Source organism: Mustela nigripes, chromosome 13 (assembly GCF_022355385.1).
Source record: "Mustela nigripes isolate SB6536 chromosome 13, MUSNIG.SB6536, whole genome shotgun sequence".
Classification (NCBI taxonomy): Eukaryota; Metazoa; Chordata; class Mammalia; order Carnivora; family Mustelidae; genus Mustela; species Mustela nigripes.
Genome location: NC_081569.1, coordinates 115,481,602 through 115,508,802, shown reverse-complemented (window position 1 = coordinate 115,508,802; position 27,201 = coordinate 115,481,602). Strand labels below are relative to the sequence as shown.

Here is a 27,201-nt window from a genome sequence, read left to right as displayed (position 1 = left end):
CTTTTATTTGTCACAAACTGCCCATAAAACAAGCCTCTCATACTTGAATCTGCATGTGATTCCTTGGGGGGTCTTGTTAAAAACACAGGTCCTGAGTTAGTAGGTGTGGCCTAAAGCTCTGCATTTCTGGAAAGCTCTCAGGTGGTGCAGAGGCAGCTGGTCTTCCCACCATCCTTTGCTTAATTAGCAAGGCTAGGAATTAACCCATCAACACAAATGAAAACAGAAATAAAAAAGCAAACATTATCTTTATTTAATAATCTTTGATATTTAAAATACAACTCATCGAACATCCACATTAACAATAGAATCCTCAGTGTTCAACAGTGCTTTGGAAGCCCGGCTTTTCTAAGGACCAGACAGGAAGACCTGTGTGTGTAGTAACTGCAACAGAACTTGGAGGGAGGGCACACACAGAGAGGGCTACGGAGTTAGGTCCTGAGCAAATGGCACCGCCACAGTGCACTGGTGTCATGGCCAAAAGACAATGCTTTTCAGGTGTTTTCTTTGTACTTGAATTTCAAATAGTTTATACAGAACAGTAATTTTTACAAAGTTATTTCTAGTAGTCCAGTGTTATAGAAATTAATTTTTCACATTCCAATGTACATCTTTCTCTTTAAAAAAAAATTTAAAAAAGTTCCTGGAGACATTCACCTTTGAACTATGCAAGAAGGTGAAGTGCTTCCTAAACGAGTCAGGAATTTTTACATACATTTCACTATTGCTTCCCATTCCTTGTCTATGAATCCACAGTCTTAATATATTTACTGATACACTATTGTTAAACATGCCAATTACTGTAAATTTAGAAATTGTAACTAGTATTAATTCTTAAAATGCCAGAACATTTTGCAAAAATAAAAGCAAAGATCTTCAAATAAAAAAAATAAAAATTCAAGAATTAAACAACTGTGTCAATAATCTTTTCATTCATGAAAGTAAAACGGAACAAAACATTTTTGCTAATGTAAGACTAAAAAATACAAGCCAGTTTATCTCTTTAGCAGAAGATGCTGCTTCATAAAGGGACCAGGAATAAAGGAGTTTTTTTTTTTTGAAAATATGAAAAATTATTGACACTGCTGAAAGGATTAGTTATCCAATCTGTTTTTTCTTAATTAAGGTCACATATATAATATCTCTGTACTTGTTAGGGCCCAGATACAACAAACTATTTACTTTTAGAGTAGTGGTCATTGGGCTTTCCAGTTGCACATAAAGTTTTAAATAGGAAGGCATCAATATTATTGAGTTCTCTTGACATCGAGATTTATTTCAACTGGAGATATTTTAATTTCTATCACTGTATTTTGCTTACGCACTGACTCAATCTTCTTTAAATTTGTGTGGGCCCAATAGGCCAATTTTAACACATTTAGTAAATCTTGGCACTGGCATGATACTATTTAAAAAGAGTATCAAACATGCAGACATTAAAAATGTGATTCAGGCTCTGACAGGAATAAAATTTACTTTATTCAACTGAGTATTACATGAAAAACCACAGACTATTGGTAGTTTTGCCTATAATGACCCTCAACCAGTGTTGAACTTTTTTCATTAACTTTGGCATGAATAAAGTCTTAATTAAGAAAAATCAAGTTTTAAAGAAAAAAAAAGCACCTCCTTAAGTATTCTGTGAATTGTAAATTATTCGATCAGGATCTTAAAAGTTAAAATATAGTTTACCTGCAGCAATCTTTTCAATTTACATTACTGAAATATCTGTATGTGAATTACTGTAAAAATGTTTATTGATGATTTTAGAGCAGAGGTTAACTACTGTTAATTTCTTTAAACTACTGTGAATTTTTAAAACATAAATACTTATTATATTTTTGACATCTCAAAATATGAAAGTGGTTCCAAAATGTGTTTAAACACTAGCATAACCACTGTACGTATTTTATCCTGGTAACGCAATTTATACATTAGAAAAATGATACCAGTAGTTTAAATATTAAACATTAAGGTGTTCCCAATTGGTAAAACAGAATGGAAATCTTTATATAGAGTTCTGAGCAGGACAGCTACTGTGAATTTCATTGTTTCTTTCTTGCAGGTTGCTTACAGTAAATAACAGTTCCTGATGTATGAACTATAACTTTGTATAACTAAGTTTTCTGATACTATAATTATGAGCATTGGCATCTTTTCATACTGGCCAATCAATTAAGGAATGGAATCTAAATTAAGTTTAAGCCAATCCAAAAATTTGGCAGTTCTCTAGTCATTCTGGATCTGCCTGCCAAATGCAATATTCAAAATAAACTAAACACATTCAAATGTATTCAATGTGTGCTCAACTCTGCTGCAGAGGAAAAAAAAAATCCCTAAATGAAGGTCAACATGCCATATTTCCTTAAGTGCTTTAAGAAAGGCGTGTAATATAAGAACTTTATAAACTCTAAGGTTAAAACTTTCAAATGCATATTTCTTTTCTCATTTTATATTAGGTAAGTCACTCATTCGTGTATGAAAAGTTTAATGGATTTTTCCAATGGGATAAGGTAAAAACTAATATCCATGGAAAATAGGACAAGTATATTGGGGATTACTACAGAAATGTTCACTCTTAAAATATTTTGGTTTATAAATCTTGAGGGAGCAGTACTAAAGCCAATGTCCCTTGCAATTCTAAAGTTTTATAACTCTTCTGAAACATTTTCAATTCTCAAAAGAAAACTTTAGATTTTAAAGTAAAACAGTCTACTTTTGCAAGGGAAACTTCAGAAAATGTTATTTGGCACAAAATAATGACTAAAAAAAATTTGTCTCTATCCAAAAAAAAAAAAAAAAAGCTATTTCATAATCATAAAAGGTGTTTTTTCATCTCCTTTCAACTCAGCAATAAATCCTAGGTCAAAAAAATTTCCCTGATAAAATGTGTAGCCATACACAAGTTATGGCAACATATCATACTTTAATTTTCTATGTTGTTAGCTGAAATTTCCTAACTTTCAGCTTATGAATAATTCAACATTTCAAAGGGCTTCAAAGGGGGTGGAGAATGAGGGATGGGGAGTAAGTGACAGGATCCGAAATGTCTATTTCAGAGAGACATAGTTAATTTTCACCAAAATCATACCACTGTACTGACACAGCAAGAAACTTTCTGTGCATCCCAATTAAAGAATGTTTATCAAAACTAAAGGCTTTCTTATTTACAGACCCATTAAGTACTGTGTGACTTCTGTAATTCTTAAGCTATTTAAACATGATGTGAGTGTCAAATCACAGTATAAATGTAAATGTACTTTTGTTAGTAGATTAATTTCATGTTCCAGATCATCATCTCTAGAAAATAATACCTACTACAAGATATGCAGCAGAAGCAGACATCTATGTCCCGTGACTCCACTGTAAACAAGAGAGCTCCGGTCACAAGAGAGAATAAAATGAAGCTGCCACTAAATTGAAAGCCAAACTTTGTCTCCCATACATTCATGGTGGGTATTATTTGTGAAGTCTGACACAGAAGGAAACTTGCTTACATACTGTGCTTCTCCTATTTTTCTCAATTGGAGAAAAGGAAATATCAAGGTGCAGGAGAAAAAGTCACAGCAGAGCTGTGACAGTCTAACATAATTGAGAAGACATTTATAAAACATCTAGAAAAGGATGTGCTCACACATTAAAAAAAAATTCTCATTTATTCTCAAATACTTGTTGATTTCAGCATTTTGGAATGCACCAGAATCATGAACTAATGATCCCATCTTAGAGGGCTTAAAAAGCAAAACCTCCAGAAAGATTACCATCTTTCAAAAGAGCTGTAGAAAAGTAAGGAAAACCAAGTAGCAAAGAAACTGTGATTAGAGAAATAACATGAGAAACATCCAAGGGCACGCTACATAATTTGAGGGAAAGCAGCGGATCTTTCTGGAACTGTTACTACTATCAACACAGAAAAGAGACACTGTCCTAAAAGGTTAACTTGGTTAATGAGAAAGAAAAGCAACTATGAGATAATGGAAAGTGAGTCAAACAACCTGAACAGAAAAGATGAGAACATGTATGGAAAAAGTTCTGTGGCAAGAGCTAATTAGTTGGTCTGCAAAAAGATCCAAGAAAAATGCCCTAATTTTAGACATGTGAGATATTGCACACTCAAGAAAGAAAAAGGAACATTTAGAAAACTATTTTAAATTTCTTTAATTGCTAAATGCCTCTTTGGCTAGTGTTTGGAGGATCACTATTTAGTCCCACAACTGGTGCATTTTTCCACTTTCTCATCTTTTTGTTGCAAACCACCTAACAGTCTTATCTCCTCTGTTGAACGTTGTTTGACACATTACTAAAATGGACCCTCTATGCTGTAACCACACAGAATAATAATGTTGGAAAATATGAGTATCTAAATGATTTGTAAAAGGTATTATTTTTTCCCTTCTGTTTTGAAATTATTTCTAACAGTTTCTAAAGACATGGTCACGGCTGCCTGAAGCATGTCTTCTTCACTCATAGCATCTCCTGTTGGGAAAGAAAACAAGCATCTCTCTCAGATGTTTCTGGAAGATTCTCAAAGTCATCAAAAGGTAAGCTCTTAGAAAATACATTTGACTACTATAGCTTCCTTTTAAAAATTTTAATACTTAAATAAAGTAACATGCACTCTTACAGTTTTATAAGTTTTGACAAATGGATGGAGCCATATAACTACCATCACCACCAGATCCGGACCTGCCCACTGCTCTCCCAAATTTGCACATGCTGCCCCTTTGTGGTCAATCCCCGTAATACATTTATTCTATATTTCAAAACAAGTACATTAAGCTAAATGAAAAATTAAACTTCGTGTGTGTGTGTACATACATATACATAATTTGTTACCTTTGTTATCTTGTTTTTAAACAATTTATTTACAGGAAATTGCAAAGATAGTTCAAAGGGCTCCTGTGTACATTTTGGCTCAATTTCACCCAATAGTTAAATCCTAAGGAACTACAGCCCCCCCAAACTTGGATATTGACATTGGTACAAAGTTGTGTGTAGTTCTATGCTATTTCGTTACATGTGTAGATTTGTGTAACCACCAGCACCACAACCAGGACGGAGAACTGTTCAACTACCACAAAGATTTCTTTCCTGCTGTCCCTTGATTCACACCCACTTCTCTGCCCACAACTTCCCTAACTGCAGGCAGCCACTAATTTGTTCTCCATCTCTACAAATTTTTCATTTTTATTTTTTATTTTGAAGATTTTATTAATTTATTTGACAGAGAGAGAGAGAACACAAGTAGGGGGAGAGGCAGAGGGATAAGGAGACTCCCTGGCTGAGCAGGGAACCCTATGCATGACTTAATCCCGGGACCCTGGGATCATAACCTGAGCCAAAGGCGGATGCTTAACCGACTGAACCACCCAGGTGCCCCCAAATTTGTCATTTTTATAATGTTACACAAATATAACCACACTGTAACAAATCTTTCCTGCACTTAGCATAGTGCCCTTGAGGCACAACCAAACTGCTCATGTATCAAGAGCTGGTTTCTTTTTAGTCCTGAGTAGTATTTCATAGATATACTACCACTTGTTTAAACTTCTCTGCCTTTCTGTAGAACATTTTGGTTGTCTCCAGATTTTGATTATGAGAAATAAAACTGCTATGAACATTTGTGTACAGGTTTTTGCATGAAAAGGTTAAGTGTTCATTTCTCTGAGATAAATGTCCAGGAGTGTAACTGCTGGGTTGTATGGTAGGTACAAGTTCAGTTTTTAAAGAAATTGACAAACTATTTTCCAGAATGACTGAAAAACATAGAAATTTCACCTCCCTTTATTCTACCATTTATAATGTAATTGCCTTAAATATTTTCTACATATACACTAAAAGCAAAATCAATATTCTAATTCTTGCTTCAATCCAACATAATTTAGAAAACTCAAAAGGAGAGCAGTATCTATTGCTTACCCATATTTTTACTCTTACTACTCTTCTTTTTTTCTTTCTAATGTTCCCAGATTAATTCTTATTATTTCTGGTTTTTTCTTTTTTTAAAGATTCCATTTATTTATTTGACAGAGAGAGATACAGCGAGAGAGGAAACACAAGCAGGGAGAGTGGGAGAGGGAGAAGCAGGTGCTGAGCAAGGAGCCCAACATGGGGCTCGATCCCAGGACCCTGGGATCATGACCTGAGTGGAAGGCCGACTCCTAATGACTGAGCCACCCAGGCGCCCCCATTATTTCTATTTACAAAACTTCCTTTAGCCATTATTTTAGGATGGGTCTACAAATGAAAATTCTCTTAATTTTTCTCTTCATTCCTGAGGGAAATTTTCACTGGGAATTCTAGGGTTCCTTTTTTTTTCTTTTCTTTTTTTTAATATCTTGTTTATTTGAGAAAGGGAGGGAGAGAAACTACCAGTAAGGGGGAGAGGGCAGAGGGAGAGAGAGAAGCAGACTCCTCACCAAGTAGGGAGCCTGACTCAGGACTCAATCCCAGAAGTCCGGGATCATGACGTGAGCCAGAGGCATATGCTTAACCGACTGAGCCACCCAGGTGCCCCTGGGTTGTTTTTCCTTTCCAACACTTGAAAAATGAAGGGCGCCTAGGTTGCTCAGTTGTTTAAGCATCTGACTCTTGATTTTGGTTCAGGTCAGGATCTCAGGGTCATGAGATCAGGCTCTGTGCTCAATGGAGAATCTCTTGAAGATTCTCTCTCTGCCCCTGCCTGCTCATGCATGCTTGAAGATTGTAAAATAAATAAATCTTAAAAAAAAAAAACAACTTGTGCCACTTCCTACTGATATCCGTGATTTCAGGTGAGAAATGTGCTATCATACAAATTTCTATAGGCAAGATGTTTCTAGTTGGTTTCAAGATTTTTCTAGTTGGTTTCAAGATTTTCCTCTTTTGTTCAGTTTTCAGAAGTTAGACTATGATGTTCTGGCATAAATTTCTTTGTGCTTAACTGTCAGAGCTACACTTGGCTTCTTAATTCTGCAGTTCTATTTAATTAATTAATTTATTTATTAGGCAGGGAGGGGCAGAGAGAGAAGGAGGGAGGGAGGGAGAATCTTAAGCAGACTTCATGCACAGTGTGGAGTCCAACATGGGGCTTGATCTTACAACCTGAGACCATGACCTGAGCCAAAATCAAGAGTCAGACATTTAACCTAGTGAGCCACCCAGGTACCCTGATTCTGTAGTTTTATATCTTTTGCCAAAGCTGGGGATTTTCAGCCATTATGTCTTCAAGTATTTTTGCAGCCCCACCCTCCTCATCTCCTAGGATTCCCATGGCACATTAGATCTTCTACTATAGTCCCACAGGTTTTGTTAATTTTTTCCAGTCTAATTCTCGCTGTTGCTCAGAATGGACAACAGTCCTCAAGTTCATGGATTCTCTCCTCTGTCCTTCCATTTACCTGTTGAATCCAACCACTGCACTTTCAAATTTCAGGTATTATTATTTTTCAGCTCTAAAATTTCCATTTAGTTCATCTTCTATTTCTTTTCTTGAAGCTTTCTGTTTCTTCATTTATTTTAAGCATGTTCATAATTGCTTAGTGTAGCATTTTTATGATGGCTGCTTTAAAAATCCTTGTGAGAATTTATTCTGATACCAGTGTCATTTTGGTAATGGTATCTATGAACTGTCTTTTCTCAATCAAGTTGAATTTTCCCTGGCTCTTGGTATGGTAACACTTCTGATCACATCCTAAACATCTGTGGTGTTGCATTTTGTAAGACTATAGGTCTTACTTAAATCTTCTCTTTTAGGAGGCTTCTTCTGACATAGCACCAAGTGGGGGAGAGGGGCACTGCCCTGCTGCAGCCCAAGACAGGGAGCGTGTGTGTGATCATTACTTCTGTGCCCATGTGGGGGTTCTGGCTCCTCGCTGTTCTCCACTGCTAGCTCCTTGACCGGAAGGGGCAGGAATGCCTCCTTACCGCCTCTCACCGACATTCTGGGTATGGCCTCCTTAGTGCCTCAAATCACTAACTCCAATTCTCCACTGGGCCTCTTTTGAAACCAGCCAGGCAAGAAGCCAGAGGGATGCCTCCACATTGTATTGGTGGGGGGAAGTCTAGGCTCCCTACAACCATGGACACCATGGGAAAGAGCCCCCCGTTGTCTCCTGGAGGAACCCAAAGTCCCAGCTTCCCACATGGCTTTCTCTGACACCACCCTGGCCAGGGGAAGCAGGAGGTACACCTCGTTCCTGGCAACTGGGATACCAGTCTATCCTCCTACTTGGTCTGTGTCGATGGCGTGGGGTGACAGTAAGGCCAGTTTATTTACCTAATCCTGTTTGGCTGGAATAGAGTATTTATTATCTCAAAGTTTTTACTTGCTAAGTAGTCCCTTTTGACCATACAGAACAGGCTTTATTACTTCATCCTTACTGTGGCTACTTCAGCACCAAGTCCAGAATATGTGAGACAAAAAGAAAATCCAGGTTACACATTACTGTGTCATTCCTCTGGTCCTTGAGCCTCCTATACAGCCTGTCTTCTCTCTGCCTTTCAGAATTTTCTTACATTTGTTATAAATGTCCACGGTTATTAGCTGTAAATAGCAGGAGAATAGGGAAAAGCACCAGTTCATTTCTTTTTATTGTGAAATAGTAGTCCACTGTTTGCAAGTACCACAGTTTGTGCATACACTCACCACTGAAGGACCACAGTTAGGTAACTTATAGATTCTGATAATTAAAAATGAAGCTGCTGTGGGGTGCCTGGGTGGCTCAGTGGATTAAGCCGCTGCCTTCGGCTTGGGTCATGATCTCAGTGTCCTGGGATCAAGCCCCACATCAGGCTCTTTGCTCAGTGGGGAGCCTGCTTCTCTATCTCTCTCTGCCTACTTGTGATCTCTCTCTCTCTCTGTCAAATAAATAAATAAAATCTTTAAAAATGAAGCTGCTGTGAACATTCACCTGCAAGTTTTTCTGGGTACTTATGTTTTATTTTTTTTTTCTTGGTTACATACCTAGGAGTGGGGCCTACTGAATCATATGGTTAAGTGTACATTTAAGTTTATAAGAAAATACTAAACCATTTTCCAAAGTTTCTGTACCATTTTATATTCCTACCAACAATGTATGGGTGTCTAGCTGCTCTGATCCTAGCCAGCATTTGGTACTCTCGATTTTATTTTTTTATTAAACCATTCTTATAATAAGGTGTGCAATGGTATCTCTTTGTATTTTAACTTACATTTCCTTAATGATTATTAATAGTGACCATATTTTCATGGGCTTCTTTGTCAACCATATGTTTGGTGAAGGATCTGTTCAAATCTTTGCCCATCTGAATTTTCTTGGCCTTTGTCACATACAGTTGTTTTCTTACTCAACTTGTACTACCAATAACTGACCAAAGTTTAAGACCTATTAAACCAAGGCCTGATAAATAATTCTAGACTATACTTGGGCATTTTAGTTTTTCAGGGGGTAAAATGTATTCATCTTCCAACTACTAGTATCCATTATATCTGAGAAATTTTTGGAGAATTATTAATTACTCTAAATTGCAAGTATTGCAATTTATAGTTGCATTGTTTTTATAATTGCAACTTATAATTGCATTGTATTGTTTATAATTTTTTTTTAAGATTTTATTTATTTATTTGACAGAAAGACAGTGAGAGAGGGAACATGAGCAGGGGGAGAGGGAGAAGCAGGCTTCCCACTGAGCAGGGAGCCCAACAGGACCCTGGGATCATTCAACCTAAAGGCGGACACCTAATGACTGCCCTGTTGTTTGTAATTCTAAAGAAACATATTCACTGAGTACTCTAGTCTGCCTGCTTCTTAATCTAAGGATTTAGTAGATTATGAAGTTATACAAGAGTTTCAGTATATTAAGGAGGGGAGAAAAAAAAGCCTGTAAAGCCAAGATCACAGGGAGCCTGTGTCAGAGCATGCGCAGAGATGCATACCTGGATCACTGCCCAGTGCTCCTGAACTTGTGGTCGGTCTCTCACACGGCTGTGAAAGCTGTCCCGGAGGACCCGGCTGCTGCTGCTGCTGCTGCTGCTGCTGCTGCCTGAAACAGTCAAAAGTGAATGTACATTAAAAAAACAAACCTTAAGAATAAATATGCCATGAGAAAAAGTATTCACATGGAAAATATAAAGTTCCACAAAACAAGAGTCATTGTCACGAACTCCACAAAAGAATGCCAAAGCAATAAGTCCGATTTATGTTACTTGAAAGTATCACAGTGCGGATCCTAGGAGCCCTAGATACAAAATCTGAATTATCAGATTAACAGGTAAAGATTTTCACCACAAAATAACACATCAACATAAGCATTTGCTGGTAGCTATTCTTATGCAAACATGTTGGTTTACAGATCCTTAATATTGTTGAAGTCACTAAAAATAAGCACCTTTGAGAATATAAAGCATCCCAACTACCACGCAAATTAACATGATCTTTCCATGGCCAGCTCCTCCTTGTCCTCCAGCTCTGAGATTCAGCATGTCCTCCGAGAGACCTTTCCTGACCAGCCACCGGCAGCAATCTCCAAGTACTCTCATTAGCTCATCGCTGCTCCCTTTCCATTTCTGGCATCAACTTATCACCATCTGATACTCTGTGTCTCCCTCTTTCCAGCATCAGCTAACAAGAACACAAACTTTATCTCGTTTCCTAAGTGCCTAAAATAGTGCCTGTCACATTAGCAGGCATTCACCAAATACTTGATCAATGAAAGAATGTAACTTTAAGATGCATGATCAAGTTTCAGTACCATTTATTGCATTAAAATAAATTTTCCCTGGGGCGCCTTGGTGGCTCAGTGGGTTAAGCCGCTGCCTTCGGCTCAGGTCATGATCTCAGTGTCCTGGGATCGAGTCCCACATCGGGCTCTCTGCTCGGCGGGGAGCCTGCTTCCTCCTCTCTCTCTCTGCCTGCCTCTCTGCCTGCTTGTGATCTCTGTCTGTCAAATAAATAAATAAAATCTTTAAAAATAAATAAATAAATAAATAAATAAATAAATAAATTTTCCCTGTATTTCTTCAGACAGAAAAACAATGTCAGAAAAATCCACATTTTATTTATTTATTTATTTATTTTTAAAAGATTTTATTTATTTATTTGACAGAGAGAGATTACAAGTAGGCAGAGAGATAGAGGAGGAAGCAGGCTCCCTGCTGAGCAGAGAGCCTGATGCGGGACTCGATCCCAGGACCCTGAGATTATGACCTGAGCCGAAGGCAGCAGTTTAACCCACTGAGCCACCCAGGCGCCCGAAAAATCCACATTTTAAAACTTTTAACACGGTGGTTATGATCTAAGTATGTAGGACAGGGGTGCCTGGGTAGCTCAGTGGGTTAAAGCCTCTGCCTTCGGCTCAGGTCATGGTCTCAGACCATGGATCGAGCCTGGGATCGAGCCCCACATCGGGCTCTCTGCTTGGCGGGGATGGGGGTGGTGGTGCAGGGGGCTGCTTCCTCCTCTCTCTCTGCCTGCCTCTCTGCGTACTTGTGATCTCTGTCAGTCAAATAAATAAATAAAATCTTTAAAAAATAAATAAATATGTAGGACAGTGTCCTTGTATATAAAAAAATACATACTGAAGTACTGAGATGTAATGGGAGATCATGTCTGCAAGTTACGTTTAAACCCCTCAGAAATGTCAACAATTGGGGAATTTGGGCAAAAGGTATAAAGGAATTCTGTTAACTATTTCTGCTTTTACATAAATTTCAAATTATTTCACATCATATGCAGACATATATGTTGAAAATTAGATGAACCTTACAAAAAGCTGATACTCTGAGAAGCCATAGCTTTAAAAATAAATGTTTAGAAGGATTTTTAAAGGAACCAGTATTTTAAATTTACCAGTAACACTATTAATAGAATAGCATACTTTTTTCCCCTTAGAGTCTCAATCTTCTGTTTTAAATATGAGTAACAAAGAAAACCCAAGTATACCGACATTTGTCTCAGTTTATTCTCAGGCATGCGGGACTAACGATGCCCAAGACGGCAGGATGCTCCCACCAGCACACCCTGAGTCTGGGATGTGCATGAGACAGGCTTGTGAGGCGGGAGGAAAATCCTGGCCCATCAGCTCTCTCTCCATGCCCTTTCCCCCTTCAATCAAGACAGTATGTCAGAACTCAGGAGCGCGGTAGGTGAGGCAGTGACCTTAAGAGGGATAACCTTTATTCTACTTTAAATTTATGAAAAGTGAGAAGTAAATGAGTTGCCAACCTTGAAACAATTTTGACACTTTTCATATTTGATGACATAGTAATATGCAACATGTCTGAACAGCAAAGCGGCACCATTTTCACTGTGGCTTTGAATGTGCCCTAGGAATCAGAGGCTAGAAAGCTAAAAACATCATCTTAGGTCTCTGTACAGCTAGGATTCTGGTTATCAATTAAGCACTCGCAGAAATGAGACACAACCATCCTCCTGCTGCTTTGGCTGTTCTCTGCTGGCAAGTCAAGTCAGGGAGCTGCCGTGCCAGGATTCTGCTTCATGCCAGCTGCAGTGGGGGCCAGATTTTGTGTTCCCATGTCTAGGCAACTGTGGTGGCAGCTTCCTGATCCTAGGATGACAGCTACAGCAGTGTGTTCTTCAACTCCATATATCCCAATTCCCCATGATGACAACTGGGGCAGTGGACACAGCTCTTCAAACAAGCTGGTCTTTGGAATTCTGGAAGCCTGGCCTAAAGACTATACCTCTAGCTCTTCCTAAGACTGGGTAAGCACTGAGTTTCTGTACTAAGTATTTTCCTGCTTAAAATACCTCTACTAGCTTGTTTCTTAAACTGAATCCTGTTATGCCATGCCACTGGGTACTGAGCTCAAGTGTTAAACAATGAAAAAAATCATAGCAATCCATGACCACGAAGACAATGCCAGTAATTCCCTCTTTGTTGGGAAATGCTTTTTTAGTAACAGAGGAAAGAATCTGTATCATTTCAGAGCTATACGTGGAGAAGAATTAAAAATTCTTGGGAACTAAGATATTTGTGGAATACTTTACACAATAGTTTTACACACTTTATCTAATTTGACACTCAATTTGTGAGTTTTTAAGGTAGGTATTATAGTAACATTGCTGATATATGTAAAAGTTTTACTTGGGGTTTAGTAATAGGTAATGGGTTTAGAGATTACTACTGGAAAATATATCTTGGCTATGGACATATTACTTAGTATTCATTAACAATGACTTTATTGGTTTGTTTTTAAGATTTATTTCAGTGAGAGGGAGAGAGAATGCACATATGTGCATATGGGGGCAAAGGGAGAGAGAGAGAAGCAGACTCCCTGCTGAGTGGGGAGCCCAATGCAGCACTGGATCTCACAACCCTGAGATCATGACCTCAGCAGAAATCAAAAGAGTTGGACACTTAGCCAACTGAGCCATCCAAGTGCCCCCACTGACTATGACTTTTTAACAAGTAGGTTTTTAAACAGTATTTTTATGCTTGATGCATGAATACTGTGGTTACTACATTAGGCATGAAGCTTCAAATACTGTATAGGGGAAAAAAACGATTTGAATGAATAATAAACCCTTTGAATGGAAAAAAAAAAAACCCTTATTTTGAATTCAAAATTTGTTTGAATAACAAGTTAGCACCAGGGCCCATTTAGAGAGGGTCAGCAGGAACAAAGAGTTATTAGCTCAATAACCTTAGAGCTCAGTTCCCAAAGACTGAAGCTTGTAGTCTAAGTAATCAGGAATTCTAGTGAAAGGCCTAATATTAGAGACTAATATTTTTTCTCAGCTCCTTTACTAATGAGTCTTACAAGATTCTGAATGCTTAGACAATGCTGAAAAGAAACATCAAGAAGTCAGCTCTTGGGCGCCTGGGTGGCTCAGTGGGTTAAGCCTCTGCCTTCAGCTCAGGTCATGATCTCGGGGTCCTGGGATCGAGTCCCGCATCGGGCTCTCTGCTCATCGGAAAGCCTGCTTCCCTCCCTCTCTCTGCCTGCCTCTCTGACTACTTGTGATTTCTCTGTGTGTCAAATAAATAAATAAAATCTTTAAAATTAAAAAAAAATTAAAAAAAAAAAAAAAGAAGTCAGCTCTTAACTCTTTTCAGCAAAATGTGACTGTAAAACGTTCTCTAGTTCTCCTTAAGTTCCCAGCAGTATTTTCAAGGTCAGACCAGGAGGCAGATGATGAAACTGAAGCTGGAAACCATCACTGCACATCTTCCTACCCAGTCAGCTAACCTCCAAGCTGGAAGGAGCTGCAATGACTCTCAAACATTTTAAATCCTCTCCATGATAAAGATGAAATATCTTAAAGTTCCACATTTTCAACCCGCCCAACTGCCACAAAAAAACAAAACAAAAAAACTAAAAGAAAATTTTTAAAAAAAAATAAAAAAGGGATTTGTTTTTTAAAGTATAAAAAATCTTCTTTTTCTTAGGTCTACTTGTGAATTTCGTAGTTTTGCTATAAAAGTATATCTGTTTGGGGCACCTGGGTGGCTCAGTGGGTTAAGCCTCTACCTTCAGCTCAGGTCATCGTCTCAGGGTCCTGGGATCAAGCCCTGCATTGGGCTCTCTGCTCAGCAGGGAGCCTGCTTTCCTCTCCCTTTCTGCCTGCCTCTCTGCCTACTTGTGATCTCGGTGTCTGTCAAATAAATAAATAAAATCTTAAAAAAAAAAAAAGATTTTATAAATAATATGCATACCCAATGTGGGACTCAAACTTAACTCCAAGGTCAAGAGTTACCTGCTTCACTGACTAAGCCAGACAGGCACCCCTTATTTTTAACACTAACTAGACGTTTGATGATACTGTAGAATTACTAACAATTATCATGTGGTAATTATTAATATTATAGTGTGACAATAACATTTCACTATATTCCAAAAAAACGGGATGAAAGGATAAAATAATTTAGATGTCACAAAATAATCCTAGCTTGGTGGTAGGAGAGGGGAAAGCAGAGGCGATGGGGGCACAGAAAACTACACTGGCCATGTGCCTGACATTGGTTAAAGCTGGGCAACGTTAAGTAAACAGGGGTTCATTATGCTGGTTTCCCTACTTTTATAGATATCTGAAATTTATCAAAATTAAAAAGTAAGAAAATTAAAAATTTGAAGGGAAGTGAAACACTAATAAACACTATTTTGAAATTTTATATAATTAAATCCATTAATCTATCACTGAATAAAGACTAGAAATATCTCACAGTAAGAGGCTGTCAGCTGATCAGAACTTTCCTTCATATACTTCTGAGCTGTGACTTAAAAAAACAAAACAAAACAGAAAACAAGGTAAATATTATCTTCATTACACCATCATGTAAAATGTGCCAATATTTTAGATTCATCTAATACTGCCAATTATGACTGTGAGATGCTTATGTTGAAATGTGAAAATACATACATCTCAGAATTGATGAAACACAGTGAACAGGCCAGATTCAGCCACTGGACTTCTGGTTTCTGGTCTGGGATCAGAGGATCTGAGTATCTACCTATCTGTGTAGCCTTTACTTTACTATGTAACCTTTAAAAATAAAGTTTTATCCTTAAAAGAAGAAAAAGGGAAGACAACTTGTGCATGGTAATTACTGGGAAGGATGACATTTTTATTTTCTAATTTGAGAGCACTTAAGCAGTTGGATTTTGGGAGCTGATGATTCAAATTTACAGTTTTCCCCCATGTCCCTCTGCCAATAGGCCTGCAATAACCCCTCAAGTGACCATCAGAACAATGAACCACCACCTCTATCTGAGATGGGAGTGTGTTTCCTGACTACAATGCTCTTTTTCCTGTTAAGTGACAGAAGAACTTTGCAGGATTGGTCAGATAACCAAGAAGCATATCCAGAGGATCACCAGGCATTGTTCTTGCTTTGGTCCATTTTCTTTTGATGACTGAAATTCAAATGGGTTTCCTTCACCTTATTTCATATAAACTTAATTGGTATCAAGGCAAAGGTTTTCCCTAAAACTAGTTATCATTTCAGTTCATTCATCATAAATTAAAAAAAAAATACACTCAGATGTTCACAGGGTTCAGGGTATAACCAATCTTTTGAAAGGCGAGAATCCAAATAAAATAGTTTAAACCAAAGCTCTACACGTATAAACTGTAGACACAACAGACAAAGCACACATTAAATATGCAATTTTAATATTGTACCAACTACTTTACTTTTCAAAGTAGGCTTCTCTTCTCTTCCGGAGCTCTTCTGAAGTCAGATGTGTATCTGAGGTGTGTGGAGTATCTTGAGATATGCTTCTGGAACTACCTGAAAACAAAAGAAAACAGAATACAAAACCAATTTTTTTAAAAAGATTAAAAACTAAGAATTTTTTTAAAAGATTCTATTTATTTATTTGAGAAAGAGAGAGAGAGAATGAGAGAGAAAGAGAGCATGAGAAAGGGGAGGGTGAGAGGGAGAAGCAGACTCCCCGCTGAGCAGGGAGCTGATGTGGCACTCGATCCCAGGACTCCAGGATCATGACCTGAGCCGAAAGCAGTCAGTTAAACAAATGAGCCACCCAGGCAACCCTTTATTTACCAATTTAAGCAACCCTATGTTTATACTTATTTGAGCAAGTTTTTGAAAAGTTCTCCTCTTAAAATATTGTGCTACTATTCTATAAATATAAGAAAGGCTCTGAAACTTTCAAGGACAAATCTGAATAAGGCAGTTCAAATATAATCCATGTCCACACCTGTCTGTGACACAGCGGATGTGAGGATGTAAGTCCAACAGCCAACCTGGAAGGAAGAGTCATTAACATCACATGTGTGCGCCCTCTTTAACTTACCAGAAACGAATGGGCCCTTGCAACTAGAAACAACTTGAAGTGGTTGACTGGAAACCCATTCTATGTATTCCTCTGACCTAAAATACTCACACGCTATGTATACCAAGTCAAGGAAGTGTGTGTCCCTGTTCTCACTTAATAACTGCACCAAGCAGAGATCCTGCTAAGATGGTGAAATAAAGCAGGAAGAAAAGTGGAGGTCCCCAAAATATCTAAAATTATAAAAGCTGCTGTCTGTTCACTGTTGGGCTAATCGAGCAGGGCTCTACTAATCAAAAATGGGATTGCACACATATGAAGCACTCCAAGATGTGCCAGGAGGCAGGAGAATTCAGGATAGAAAGGATAATCTTCATAGTAACATAATTTCAATTTTGTTTAGATATTTAAGAAATTCCATTGAGTAATCTCATTAAGCAGAAGGCAAATTCACATTAATTGGATGAAAACAAAACAGCCAAAAAAAACCAAGCACACCTTTCAGGAAGCTTCTCTGAACTATATCCCAGACAATTCCCTCTGCCTGGACTCCCTGGGGGATACATCTTCATTCTCCTTATGTCACTGTCAAGGTGGACCCATCCAAGTGGGCTTAAGTTGTTAAGTTGCACAGCCCCTAAATTAGACTTTTTAAATATTTCTGCCCAGGCCTTCCTTTGTATCCAACAGCATACATTTACAGAATAGCTGGTCTAGGAAGGGCCTCCCTGCTTTTTGCCCAAAGAGATTAAGCTCCATTTATTGTTGTGCTAGTTGTGCTAAATAAGCTCCATTTATTGTTGTGCTATTGTTGTGCTTCCATTTGTTATAACCAAATGGAAAAACCAGCATAAAAACATAACTAGGTTGTAAAAAGTTATTTATATTATAAGAAAGCTAAAAGAAAGCTAGCTGACTGTATGCACATAGTTACTGCTCTTGCAGTAATTTTCAAAGAACTTTTACCAACAGTACGTTTACTGCCAGGGGAACAAAGAATGATCTGAATCAGCCCTTTAACAACAAATGAAGTACACATCCAAACATCGCGACCTTGCATACTGAGCTGAATAGCCCTGCGGAGATCTGCTTCTTCATCTTCCATGTCAATTTCTTGGCGACTTAGTGCCAAAGCCCTCTGCAAATCTTCCTCATCTTCGTCTAACGTGGCCGACCCGTCATTTGCTTCTAAGACTCGTTCCAGATCTGTTTTCTGGACTCTGAAGAACAAAAACAGAGAGTAACTGCAGATCAGTCTTCTGTTTTGGATGAACAATAGAGACACTTATAAATGAAAAATTTTTTAAAATAATTTTTTTAAGATTTTATTTTAAATAATCTCTACATACAACATGGGGCTCGCACTTACCTTTGGTTTTTTTAAGTAATCTCTACATCCAATGTGGGGTTTGAACTCACAACGCCGAGATGGAGAGTTACATGATCCACTGACTGAGCCAGCCAGTTGCCCCCCAAAGAGTCTATGTAAGTCAAGAATTACACGTTTTCTGGTAGAGCATCTCATAATATAAAGATCATGCTGGGGCACCTGGGTAGCTCAGTGTGTTAGGCCTCTGCCTTCGGCTTGGGTCATGGTCTCAGGGTCCTGGGATAGAGCCCTGAATCGGGCTCTCTGCTTGGCAGGGGGCCTGCTTCCCTTTCTCTCTCTCTCTGCCTGCCTTTCTGCCTGCTTGTGATCTCTCTCTCTCTCTCTGTCAAATAAATAAATAATTTTTTTTTTTTTTAAATAAAAAGATCATGCTGTGATTTGGATCTAAGCTAACTAAGTAATTCAAAGAATCGATTCAAGTTTGAACCAAAAAACTTCACTAAAAATATAATAAGTCTAAAAAGAAAAAAAATCACCAACAATAAAAGAACCACACACCCAAAGTAAGCATGAAAATGTAATTCTTGGGGCCCCTGGCTGACTTAGTCATTAGAGCATTCAGCTTTTGATCTCGGCCTTGTGAGTACAAGCCTCATACTGGATATAGAGATTACTTAAAAAACAAAATCTTTAAAGAAAAAGAAAGAAAGTGTAATTCTTGTGATGAAATACTATCGTATACTCCATACCGCAGGCCTACTTTTACCTCTGTTCTTTCAGTTGTGCTAATTCTTCTCCGATGAGTTTTGGTCTCTGCATCTGTTGGACCCTGATCATCTGTAGAAGTTGGTCAGCTTCACAATCTGGCAGATCACCCTTAACAACAAATATAGAATAACCTAAAAAAAAGGCAAAAATACACTAAAACAGCTAGTAAGAGATTAAAAATAGGTTTAAAATGACAGCAGATGGAAAGGCAGCACAGTAGAGTGGAAAGAATACAAGCTGACGGTGGTAAAGACCTGGGTTCAAATAATGGTTCTTACACTTACTGGCAGGGTGATCTAGGACAAACTACTGAAAGTTTCTAAGCCCCACTTTCTTCATCTGTAAGATGGGATAGCCATCTCATAGAGCGACTGAGGAATAAATGAAATAATGTATGCAAAGGGCCCTACCAAGAGAACGTGTGACCAAGGAGACTACTCACTAAATGCTAACAAATAGGCAGGTAAAGGAGTGGGTAAGAGCAAGGAATTTGGAATCAGATGGCCAGGGTTTTGGTCCTAGCTCTTCCAATTCCAAGACTGAGCATGGTCTTTGGTGAATCAGTGTAATCCGCTACATCTCAGTTTTTGCCACTGTTAAACTGATGATACTGGTACCTTCCTCAGAGGGCTGTTGTAAGGATACAGCCAGATAATGTGTGTAATAATGTGAAATACGGGTAAAATGAATCATCTGTAGAAACAGCTGACCCCCTCCAACCTTACGCACACGTATGCACGCAGACACTCACAGGCGCACACACATACAACCCCCTCCTTGCTGAAAACAGGAGCTGGGAAACCAAGGCTCAAAACCCAGTCAAGGTGTTGCTGAAGTGGTTCCTATTTTGATGTAGAAATTCACTTAAGAATGACAAAAGGGAGTTCAAGTTGAGAGAAAACAGCGAGTCAGACTCTAAAAGTCTTCTGTGGAAAAGGGGGATCACATAAATGCAAAAGAACAGGAGGGAGAGTTTACTCGGTGTCAGGTGTTTTATTTTAGCTTTTTAATTAATTAATTAGTTAATTAATTTTTTAGGGTCAGGTATTTTAATGGAGCTAGAGTTTTCAGCAAAGGACAGTGGCCCAAGAGGGGCAAGGAGAAGCAGGAAGATTACCCACCCCGACCCTTAACCATGGGGGTCTGTGGGGTCTGGAAGGAAAAAAAGCCCACACTTAGTGGGGCTGCTAAGGAAGCAGCATCCTCAGGTGAGGGCAAAGTATCCGTGAGAATTCCGCCTGGATGGTGTCATCCAAATCACAGATTAAGGTTCACCAAGATGATTTCACTGCCCTAAAGTTCTTTTTATACTTAAACCTAATAGAGCTAGTTTTATTTAGCTACTTCGAAAAATAGCACTATAAAAACTTAGGTCTTTATTTACCTTCCTGTTGTAATTGAGCCAAGAAAAGTGCAAGGTATGTGTCTGATATTAATTCTGGACCCGTCAAGAGAGAATTCAAGTTGAACCACTGGAAAAAAAATGTAAATATTTAAGTTAATGTACATCATAAGTAATAAGGAAGTTCCATGTGTTAAGGATATAACACGTCTAAACATAGTAAGACTATCTAAATACTGAAAACACTGTTAAATCAAGATTTTTTAAAAGTAGTAATGTGATTTTTAAGAACTGAGATAAGCACTGCAGATTTATCAATATTAAAATGCCTTTAAGGGGCGCCTGGGTGGCTCAGTGGGTTAAGCCGCTGCCTTCGGCTCAGGTCATGATCTCAGGGTCCTGGGATCGAGTCCCACATCGGGCTCTCTGCTCAGCAGGGAGCCTGTTTCCTCCTCTCTCTCTCTCTGCCTGCCACTCTGCCTACTTGTGATCTCTCTCTGTCAAATAAATAAATAAAATCTTTAAAAAAAAAAAACAATAAAATAAAATGCCTTTAAAATGTTTAAAAATAGAATTTTGCTTTAAGTCATAAATTCTAAATCTCCCACTCCCAAACTAAGTCAGTACTTTAAAGTATCTTTATTGATAGGTATAACTGAATCTTTTTTCAAAGTATTGGCCCAACAAAATCCTTATCACGTTATACTGAAGAAATATAAACTATGCAAAATTTTTCCACTGCTGATAATTTTGGTCAAAAGATTTCAGGGGTGCCTGGCTCAGTCAGTTAAGTGTCTGACTCTCGTCTCAGCTCAGGTAATGATCTCAGGGCTATGAGATGGAGCCCCATGTTCGGCTCCAGGTTCAATGCAGACTCTACTCAAGGATTCTCTCTCCCCCCACCCCTCTTCCTGCTTCTGCACATGCTCTCCCTCTTTCTCAAATAAATAAAATTTAAAAAGATTTCAGTTGTGAGAAAACTAGACATTCCAGGAAGAGAATTCATAATCGCCAATTATCTTACAAACATCACTAAGACCCTAACACATGTAATTAAGATCATTTAGTCACAACTTCACAGGACTCCTAATTTAACCCACAAGATCCAGAACTTTCAAAAATGACTCAGCATCATGACCTATTACGTTTTCTTGATTTTGACAGATACAATGCTTTTCCAGTCATTTATTTCGCCAAAGACAACATGCCAATGGCCAACAGACACATGAAAAGATGCTCAACATCACTCATCATCACAGAAATGCGTATCAAAACTACCATGAGATAATCAGCTGTCAGAACGGCTAAAATCAAACACACAAGAAACAACAAATGTTGGCAAGGATGAGGTGAAAGAGGAACCCTTCTGCTCTGCTGGTGGGAATGCAAGCTGGTGCAGCCACTGTGGAAAACAGTATCAAGGTTCCTCAAAAAATTAAAAATAGAACTACCCTACAATCCAGTAATTCCACTACTAGATATTTACCCAAAGAATACCAAACACTTTGAAAAGATATATGCACCTCTATGTTTACTGCAGCATTATTTACAAGAGCCAAATTATGGAAGCAGCCCAAGTGTCCATCGACACATGAATAGCTGAAGACAGAAGATACACACACACACACACACACACACACACACACACACACACTTGGGATATTACTCAGCCATAAAAAAGAATGGCTTACTCAGCCATAAGAAAGAAATCTTGGGGCACCTGGGGGGCTCAGATGGGTAAGCCTCTGACTGTTGATTTTGGCTCAGGTCATGATCTGGGGGTCAAGAGATCAAGCCCTAAGTCTATCTCTGTGCTTAGATCAGAATCTGCTTAAGACTCTCTCTCCCTCTCCCTTTGGCTCTCCCCCACAACTTATGCTCTCTCTCTCTCTCTAAATAAATAAATCTGAAAAAAACAAAAACAAAACAAAACTCTTGCCACTTGCCACAACATGGATGGATCTAGAGAGTATAATAATAAGTGAAATCAGAAAAAAAAAAGGGGGGGGTGCCTGGGTGGCTCAGTGGGTTAAAGCCTCTGCCTTCAGCTCAGGTCATGATCTCAGGGTCCTGGGATCAAGCCCCGCACAGGCTCTCTGCTCAGCGCGGAGCCTGTTTCCTCCCCTCTCTCTGCCTACCTCTCTGCCTACTTGTGATCTCTGTCAAAAAAAAAAAAAAAAAAAAAAAAAAAAGTGAAATCAGTCAGTGAAAGACAAATAATATATGATTTCACTCATATGTGGAATTTTAAGAAATAGAATAAAGGAACAAAGAAAAGAGACAAATCAAAAACAGACTTTTTTTTAAAAGATTTTATTTATTTAATTGACAGAGAGAGATCACAAGAAGGCAGAGCAGCAGGCAGAAAGAGAGGGGAGGAAGCAGACTTCCAGCTGAGCCGAGAGCCCAATGTGGGGCTTGATCCCGGGACCCTGAGACCATGACCTGGGCTGAAGGCAGAGGCTTTAACCCACCAAGCCACCCAGGCACCCCAAAAACAGACTCTTAACTACAAAGAACAAACTGAAGGGATGGGTGAAACGGGTGAAGGTGATGAATACACTGACCGTGAGCAGCACGGGGTAACATAGAGTCGCTGATTCACTATACTGCACACTGAGACTAATGCAACGCTGCATGTTAACTACACCTGAATAAAAAACACACACAGGAAAATAAAAGAAACTTTTCCAGTTATCTTTCTCGTAATACAAGAACCTCATACAAAAGACTATGTAATGAGAACTATAAACAAAAATAGAAATTAGAGCCAAAGATAAATCAAAATGATAGTATTTCTTGTATTTGTCAAAGATAAAGTAATTTAAAATGTGAAAACTCAGTTTTATTTACTAATTTTTTTGAAAGTTTTATTTATTTGAGAAAGAAAGAGAGAGAGTGAGAGTGTGTGGGGAGGGGCAGAGGGTGAGAGAATGCTCAAGCATGCTCCTTGCTCAGCGGGCTGGATTTCACGAATCATGAGATCAGATCTGAACCAAAATCAAGACTTGGACAGTTAACTGACTGAGCCACCCAGGCACCCTAAACATTCAAAGAACTAAAATGTGGGGGATGGCTGTGTGGCTCAGTCAGTTAAGCGTCTGCCTTCAGCTCAGGTCATGATCCCAGGGTCTTGGGACTGAGCCCCACATTGGGTTCCTTGCTCAGTGGGGAGCCTGCTTCTCCCCCTGCTTATGTGCTCTCTTGCACTCTTTCTCTGACAAATAGATAAATAAAATCTTAAAAAATTAAGAACTAAAATTTTTACAGCCTATCAAAATAATGATGTTAAGTTTATATGCAAATCAATATAAAGGAACTTCTGGGACCTAAGTTTTCAGATCTTAAAGACATCTAGTGATTACCTTATACAGAAAAAGTAAGGCATACTTAATTGCATTTTTTAAAAAATATAAATAAAAGCCAAAGGTTAAATAATCTTGGCAGTGTCCTCCATTGTCTTTCCCTAGAGTTGATTCCCATTCAGTTCTCCGCTAATGCGCCACACTGCCTTCCCTGCTCTTTGTAACTTAAGAGGGATCTTTAGGGATAACCATGTCACATGAAGCTGCCTCTAGGTAGCTGACTTACAAGGTAACAGTACAGTTCCTGCTTTTGAATGATCTCATTGATTTAATTCAATGCACTCGTTCTTGATTTCATTTTCCTTTTTGTTCTGTTATTTTTTTTTAAAGATTTTATTTATTTATTTGACAGACAAAGAGAGAGAGAGATCACAAGTAGGCAGAGCAGCAGGCAGAGAGAAGGAAGCAGGCTCCCCACCGAGCAGAGAGCCCGATGTGGGGTTTGATTCCAGGACCCTAAGACCATGACCTGAGCCGAAGGCAGAGGTTTAACCCACTGAGCCACCCAGGTGCCCCTGCCCTGTATCACTTTTTTTTTTTTTTTTAAGTTTTATGGGGATGTAACTGACATGCAAGAAATCACACACATTTAAAATGTCCAATTTGAAGTCGAACATATCTATACACCTAAGAAACCATCACCACAACTGAGTTTCTGGTGCCCCATATAATCCTAATCTCTCACTGCTCCTTGCCTTCCTCATCCCCAGGCAACCACTGGTCAATCTGTTTTCTGTCTCTATAGGTTGCCTTGAATCTTCTAGACCTTTATGTAATAGAACCATCCACTACGTAGTATTTTGTGTCTGGCTTCTTTCATTTAGCTTAATTATTTTTAGATCCATCCCTGTTATTGAACATACCAATAGCTCATTTCTTTTTATATTTGATCATTTACAATAACCCTCTTTTGAAAATTCTAAATTCTAAAAAAAAGGACTTTAAATAATTGTTTCGAAAGTGGTATCATGTATATAAAGATCTTTGATTATTGTTTACAAAAATGATATCTTACGTACATTTCTTGATTTTAAGTACATTTCTTGATATTCTTTTTTGAAACTGCCCCCCACCCAAAACCAGAAATGACTTCATGTAGATATATGTATTACATGGCATTTTGGCATGTGAATAATCCTGATATGCTAAAGCTAACATAACTGAAAAAATTTTACTTACGCTGGACATTGTTTTAGGCTTCATGACACTATTATACACTAAACACAAATCTATAAAAGTCACCATTAACTGGATTAACATCTTTATCACATAAAAACCCACTAAAAATAACCACATCTGTATTAAATAGAAACTTTTTCTTATGATATAGTTAAATTGTGCAGTTGACCCTGGCTAGGGGTCAACTTCTACAGTTGAAAATCCACATGTAACTTTTGACTCCTCAAAAAACTCAACTATTGGGGCGCCTGCGTGGCTCAGTGGGTTAAGCCGCTGCCTTCGGCTCAGGTCATGATCTCAGGGTCCTAGGATCGAGTCCCGCATCGGGCTCTCTGCTCAGCAGGGAGCCTGCTTCTTCCTCTCTCTCTCTCTGCTTGTCTCTCTGCCTACTTGTGATCTCTCTGTGTCAAATAAATAAATAAATAAAATCTTTAAAAAAAAAAAAAAAACTCAACTATTAATAGCCTACTGGTGACTAGATGCCTTACTGCTAACATGAACAATTAACACATATTTTGTATAATGTATTATGTATGTACCTTTTTTTTTTTAAGTAGACTCCATGCACAACATGGGCCTTGAACTCGCAACTCTGAAACTAAGAGTTGCATGCTCTACAATCAACCAAGTGCCCCTTATATACTTATTTCTACAATAAAGCTAGAGAAAAGAAAATGTTACTATGAAAACCATACAGAGAATACATTTACAGTATTGTACTGTAAAAAAAAAATCCATGTGTAAGTGGACCCATGTAGTTCAAACTCATGCTGTTCAAGAGCCAACTCTGCATGGTTGTTATAAATAAATCCATAAGGGAAACTGATACTTTTTTTTTTTTTAAGATTGTATTTATTTATTTAACAGAGAGAGAGACACAGCGCGAAAGGGAACACAATCAGGGTGAGTGGGAGAGGGAGAAGCAGGCTTCTCACAGAACAGGGAGCCTGCTGCGGGGCTCGATCCCAGAACCCTGGGATCATGACCTGAGCTGAAGGCAGATGCTTAATGACTGAGCCACCCAAGTGCCCCAAGGAAATTGATACTGTCTTTTAAAATAGGAAATCTCGGGGCGCCTGAGTGGCTCAGTTCTTAAGCGTCTGCCTTCAGCTCAAGTCATGATCCCAGGGTCCTGGGATTGAGCCCCGCATCAGGTTCTCTGTTCAGCAGGAAGCCTGCTTCTCCCTCTTCCACTCCCCCTGCTTATATTCCCTTTCTCACTGTCTCTTTCTGTCAAATAAATAAAATCTCAATTAAAAAAAAAAGAAATAGCAAATCTATCAAGATTGAAACCGTACCATATACACATATATGGTAACTTTCTTCACCTTTAAGGTACCAATCCTTTACATTATAGTTACAAATGGAGTGCAAAATGAGAAAATGAGAAAAAAGAGAGGGAAGGGGAGAAACATTACCTGTTTCCCTAATTTTCTAACTGTAAACCAGTGTTCTTTGTAATTGCATATAAATGATCTTTCATTTCTAGAAAAAGAAAAAGATACATACACAAGTTGAAATAGTAGAGTTCATATTCATTTACTTTATCTACTGGCAAGTATTATAAAAAACATTAGGATTATGCTCACAGTTAGGGATCACTGGTTTTTAAGAAATTACAAAACAGTATAAATCTCTCTGCAGATTAGTGGTGCCAGGCACACACATTGGCCTCGCACAGCATTTAAAGATCAGCTCCGACACTGAGGTGTGGGGAAGGCTCAGTGGGCAGATGTTCACGACATCCCCCAAAAATGTAATGGGAAACCGAGGGAATGAAACATGGATCATCAAAACAAAAGTATTCAGAATAAACATTTCTTCTTTAAGAAATTTTAACTTTAAAAATCAAATTTAGGAAAAGCAAAATAAAGTCTTACATGGGATCGATCCTGAGCCTCTGATACTCCGGACTGTTGAAGAGAATTAGTTCTAAACCCCAAACTTTCAACGCATTGCTTATAACCTGTTAAAAAAAAAATAGCAACTTTCCATAAGCTAAACCATCAATTATTTAAGTAGTATAGCATGTTAGGGTATAAACAACTGTATTTTATATATAATTTTCCCCAGAAGGTTATGGTTTTTTAAAGGTGTGTGTGTGTAGCTGCATCACTAAATCCATAGAAGAACAAACACAGCATTAAAGGAGTGCTATTTACACTAGGTTTCTGGAACATCCAGAGAAGCACACAATTCCTAGATAGAAGTGCCTCAAAAATCCAGATGTACATTCTATCCAGTGGGTACTATTCTTAAAACTAGTCCAATATACACATGCCATAATTTGGCTGCTACAGGTCCTGCTTTAGAAAAGTTATATCAACTCACTATCTAGAGGTTTCAGTAGTGATAAAAATTCTGTCTATTAAAAAGAGTTTTTTCTAGGAATTTCAACGGAAGCTTTCAGAATTTAAGCTTCTGTTATCATCGGTTTGTAATTTGTAGGGGGAAAAAACCCACAAAAACATACCTGATTACTTCAAACTGAGAAAACAAA

The 27,201-nt window shown here is 38.3% G+C and overlaps 1 protein-coding gene across 2 annotated transcripts in view; it reads right to left on the bottom strand.

Moving 5' to 3' along the window:
• Nucleotides 1-229: 229 nt before the first annotated feature.
• Nucleotides 230-27,201, bottom strand: part of ATXN3 (ataxin 3) — a 36,327-nt gene continuing 9,355 nt past the window's right edge. For both annotated transcript variants that reach the window (XM_059373499.1, XM_059373500.1), the window contains exons 4-11: nt 26,582-26,667; nt 26,120-26,186; nt 20,200-20,287; nt 18,814-18,946; nt 17,771-17,937; nt 16,116-16,212; nt 9,896-10,002; nt 230-4,476 (exon numbers count right to left, since the gene is read on the bottom strand). In XM_059373499.1, the coding sequence (XP_059229482.1) occupies nt 4,382-4,476; nt 9,896-10,002; nt 16,116-16,212; nt 17,771-17,937; nt 18,814-18,946; nt 20,200-20,287; nt 26,120-26,186; nt 26,582-26,667 (840 nt within the window). In that variant the 3' untranslated portion in view covers nt 230-4,381. The remainder of the gene's footprint in view (nt 4,477-9,895; nt 10,003-16,115; nt 16,213-17,770; nt 17,938-18,813; nt 18,947-20,199; nt 20,288-26,119; nt 26,187-26,581; nt 26,668-27,201) is intronic.